The sequence below is a fragment of the Aedes aegypti genome, chromosome 3 (genome assembly GCF_002204515.2).
Source record: "Aedes aegypti strain LVP_AGWG chromosome 3, AaegL5.0 Primary Assembly, whole genome shotgun sequence".
NCBI lineage: Eukaryota > Metazoa > Arthropoda > Insecta > Diptera > Culicidae > Aedes > Aedes aegypti.
This window is the reverse complement of record NC_035109.1, coordinates 217678857-217683374: the sequence shown is the minus strand read 5'-3', so window position 1 is coordinate 217683374 and position 4518 is coordinate 217678857. Positions and strand designations below refer to the sequence as shown.

Sequence of the window (4518 nt, the reverse complement as noted above, 5' to 3'; positions counted from 1 at the left end):
CGGCATGTCTGCATCAAGTAATACAACCGCACGCCCCACATGAACGTGAAATGACACAGTCACGGGCGTCATTATGTGGATTGCAACTGTAACATCATGCTTGTTTGGCTACACTAACTGACAGTTCACTTGGCTACACTCGACTTCGTCTTCGCTGATCTATGGAAACTATAGTATCTATAATTTTGACAGGTCATCGAATCGTTTCGGTGTCTTCAGCGCATTTATTCATCTCAATTGGGTACTTTATTTTTTTTTTAATTTTATGTTTTCCATATCTTATCTGAAAGAGCACTTTTTTCTGCGTCGCTAGATATTTTTTGCACAATCATAAACCTTCTATTAATGATTGAAAACCATTTTTAAGTGGTTTTTACCACTCCATTGACACTTCGTCCACTGTTTGACAGCTCCACCAGTACTAAAATCCGCCGAGGGGTGAATCAAAATTGTCACAGTCACATTTACAGTGAACCAAATGTTATGAAAATTTTGGGTTCGGCCCAGAATTTGATGCAAATTCTGAAAAGGCAATAATCTTATTACCCCTAGCCTAAAGTACCCAATAGACCTTTCCCGTGAAAAAATATTATTGGCTTAGTCGCTTCCTTTAGTCTTATAGAGAAACTTTTCCCAAAGAACCTATATTTTTTGACGCCCCTAACTTTTGAAAAAATAATGAAAAACATTCGGATGAGCGAAGTCCAATAGCGAAAGAAATATGGAATACTGACGCAAACTTTTTTTTTTTCCGTGCATATTACTCATGGTTGGTGTTTTCGAATCAGAGTGTATTAATCTATCCGACTTCCGCATTGTGCTCCATTTTCATATTCGGTAGTGTATGGTGAAAGAAAACCCAGGAAAAAAACTGTGCTTAAAGGCAATATAATGGCGAAAAAGAAAACATCTGCTGCGACAAAAAGGCTCCGAGCCGCGGCTAATAGCAAGAATTTAGAATTCTTGACCAAATCAACCGAGGTAAGCAAAAAAATACATGTAAAAGTAATTGCGTTTCTAACCCTACTAAGCGCTTCTTTATCTTTGTATTTCAATAACAGAAGGAAGAGCGAAACATCCGACCGGAAGAAACGCAACCAACAACGGTAGTAAAGAATAAGCGCATCCGTCCGACCAAGGGATGTGCGAAGCTAGCAGCAAAAACTGTTCATTTTGAAGACGACAGCTCTGCAGCGGTAAGATGCTTATGATTAGAGGGGGACCACACATTTTTTTTAATTTCCCGAAAAACATATGGTAACGACGGATAATTCCTTTGTAAACATTGACTTTTTTCTTCTCTCCTCCAGCACACGTTGACTCAAACACAAAAGTCAATCCTACGAGTGTGTAGCAGGAGCTTTCCGCTACACGCTAGAAGGGCTGAATTTGTGTTTGAGTTAATGTGTGCTGAAGGAGAAAAGAAAACATTCAATATTTATGGCTTATCTGCCGTTTATGATTGTCGGGATTTGTAGATCGATTCTACCAAGGATTACATGCAGGGAGGATGGGGGGGAGGGGGGTGTTGGTGTTCGAAAACTAGTACACATGGCCCTTTATTTTTCAGATTATTACTTTTAACCTCACTTTTTATTGTTGTTTTTCAGTTGGAATCATCCGTGCTGGGATCCCTCGACCAGCAAAATGTGAAAACGGCAAAACGAGTTTTGGACATCCAAATGGACCTTTTCAAAGACTTGGATGAGCTTGATATCGATTGCGACCAGCCAGAATCATTATGTGTCACAGCGACTGCTAAGGCACCAAATGTCAAGAAGGAAGCTGCAAAGCCGACGTATTCAGGAACAGCACGGTTCACGCAGAAAAAGTCGATGATTCCAGTACCAACAATGGCACAAGCTGCAGGAACCGCACGTGCAGAACGTACATCACCAGTCGTCGGCCAATCAGAACCATTACGTGTCTCTTCAACTGCCCATGCATCGATTGCCAGGAAGGAGATCCAGGAGGATCTAGGAACCAGAAGTTACAAGCGGAAAACGTTGGCAATTCCCGTTCCTACATGGACACAAGTGGCTGGAGTCATACGCACTGCCGAAGTATCGAACACCAGGAAGAAAACAGCCATTCCCGTTCAGTTGGAATCATCCGTGCTGGGATCCCTCGGTCTGCAAAATGTGAAAACGGCAAAACGAGTTTTGGACCTCCAAATGGACCTATACAAAGACTGGGATGAGCTTGACATCGATTGCGACCAGCCAGAACGTGCAGCACCAGTCGTCAACCAGTCAGAACCATTGCGTGTCTCTTCAACTGCCCATGCATCGATTGCCAGGAAGGATACCCAGAAGGATCTAGGAATTCCCGTTCCAACATCAACACAAGCTGCTAAAGTCATACGCACTGCCGAAGTATCAAACATCAGGAAGAAAACTGCCATTCCCGTTCCAACTCTGTTCGGATCTGCTGGAGGCGTACGCCCTGAACAGGAACTAGACGAGATCCCTATGCCGGTGTCAACTGATGAAGAACTAGATGCTGAATCTGAAACTGATGGTATGTACTAGTTATCTGTGGTTTTACAGCAAATGAAGATTCGTTTTCGATACAGTAACCGTTCGATTATTGTATGTTTTTTAATTGCAAGTTCGATTATTGCAACATTTGCAAATAAAGCAGATAACTGTTAAAAACCACGTGGTAAATGCAAGCGCATGAAATTTAGTGTTACATTGGCGTTGCATGTGGCGCCATATATAAACCACGTAGATTTTGGAGAGGGAGGGGGGGAACTGGCCAAAGTCTACGCTCCATATAAATTTTGAAAAAAAAAGTCTACGAGAGGGAGGGGTTGATATTCATAAAAATAGGTCTACGTGGTTTATGGATGGCTGCTTTTCAATAATCGAATGCCGTTCATTTATTGATATAAAATTTTGCAATAATCGAACGGCCACTGTTTTGTTGGCAAAATGTATAAATAAATGGAAAATATTTTTCCATGGACAAGTTTATTCAAAATTGAGTTAGGAACATTTAAAAGTCCATGTTTTTAAAACTCTTTATAGGCTATTTAATACTTGGACAAATTTTAATTATGGTAAAATTTGTCAAAGTATTAAATAGCCTATAAAGAGTTTTAAAAACTTGGACTCCACTCAATTTGGGTCACACTTTCGAGAATTTGACCCTTTACAGAAAATTCTTTACCGCAATTATGAATTCTGATTTCATTCTATTTGCAGAATGTTACTGTGGACAGCAACCAAAAATCGACAGGCTTGTGAAGGAAAACCAAACACTCAAGCGTCGGATGATGAAACTCAAACAAGAGCGTAATGAAGCGAACAACCGTACAATCAGGCTGACAGACACGCTGAACTCGAAAGTGCTTGGAGATGATCCGCACAAAAATCAGTTCACCGAGCTTGAAGGATATCCGTCCCGCGATCAGTTGGTAGCATTTTCAGACCTATCCATCAAATCGGATTATCCCTTCATGAAGCTCTTGATGCAAGAACTGTGGCCAGAAGGATTTGTAAACCGCTCGATTACAGGACGATCGTCTCACAATCCTTTTGGTCGTCCACCGAAAACTGGAAAAAAAACACGTTTGGATCTCCCAACTCAGCGGACAATACCACTTGAATCGGATAAAGTGAAGTACTGTGAAGGTAAACTTTATTTATTTATTTATTTTTTATTTTTTATTACTGTTTTGTTTCTTTTCGTAGATCGGTTGATGGAGCATCGGTTGTATCGAGGTGACTGTCCGACAGTCGCTAAGGCCGTGGCATTAGGAGCGAAGAAGCTAATGAGATCAGTGCTTTCGTATTACGGTACAAAACGCACCACGGAGGAAGAAGACCAATGAATTCGGCTGAACTGCTATTCTGCAAATCACAAATGCTCAGGTTGAAATATGAACTACCTTTTTTTATTTTAGTGTATTGACACGATATTTTTCGAATTTCTTCGAATTTTCAATATGAATAAATAAGCGGTAAATAAAACATAAACGAAAGTTAAATATTTTTTATCTGTATTAATTGAAAGAATATTGAACCTAGAATTTGATCTCATTTATAACAAAATTAGCTTAGCTTTAGCTTAGACTGACTACACATATCAATGGTTGCTATTCCGTGATTGACCGAAGTCAGTGAAAATGCACAAAGAATCAACTAGAAGTTTGACTGGGATTGGCCATAATCTTCTTCAGTGTGCATAATTCAGTGCCTCTATTTATACAGGGTCAATAACGGCGCCGGCCACGTCCTTGCAGTCAGGTGGGATTGAGGGAAGGAATGTTAGTGTGTAACCTTTGCTATTTGGAGACCGTGTTTGCCTCTGCATCTCCACAAAGGTTACTGGGAGGGATATTTGTTAATGGGGAGGATCGTTGGGTCACAGGATTCACTTTGATAAGCGATTAGACCATGATAAATAATTATTTGTGAGATATAAACATGATTATGCCGACACTTGAGGTGACGAACCATTCAAAGTTTGTTGAACAAATACCTAAATGTAACATTCCTAACACTCCTATTC

At 40.3% G+C, this 4518-nt stretch overlaps 1 protein-coding gene across 2 annotated transcripts; it reads left to right on the top strand.

Moving 5' to 3' along the window:
- The first annotated feature begins 1059 nt into the window (after positions 1-1059).
- LOC110679446 lies at positions 1060-4036 on the top strand. Of its 2 annotated transcripts, XM_021854031.1 has the most exons (3): positions 1060-2520; positions 3210-3638; positions 3699-4036. In XM_021854031.1, the coding sequence occupies exons 1-3, from the start codon at positions 1500-1502 to the stop codon at positions 3836-3838; spliced, it is 1590 nt and encodes a 529-aa protein (XP_021709723.1). In that variant the 5' UTR covers positions 1060-1499; the 3' UTR covers positions 3839-4036. The 2 variants fall into 2 exon arrangements, with proteins under 2 accessions (XP_021709723.1, XP_021709722.1); XM_021854030.1 differs by having other exon boundaries at positions 3210-4036.
- The last annotated feature ends 482 nt before the right edge of the window (positions 4037-4518 follow it).

Coding starts and splice junctions, on each gene's coding strand:
- LOC110679446 (XM_021854030.1), top strand. CDS start 1,500: ATGCAGGGAGGATGGGGGGGAGGGGGGTGTTGGTGTTCGAAAACTAGT. Junction 2,521..3,209: donor TGCTGAATCTGAAACTGATG/GTATGTACTAGT, acceptor TTCTATTTGCAG/AATGTTACTGTGGACAGCAA.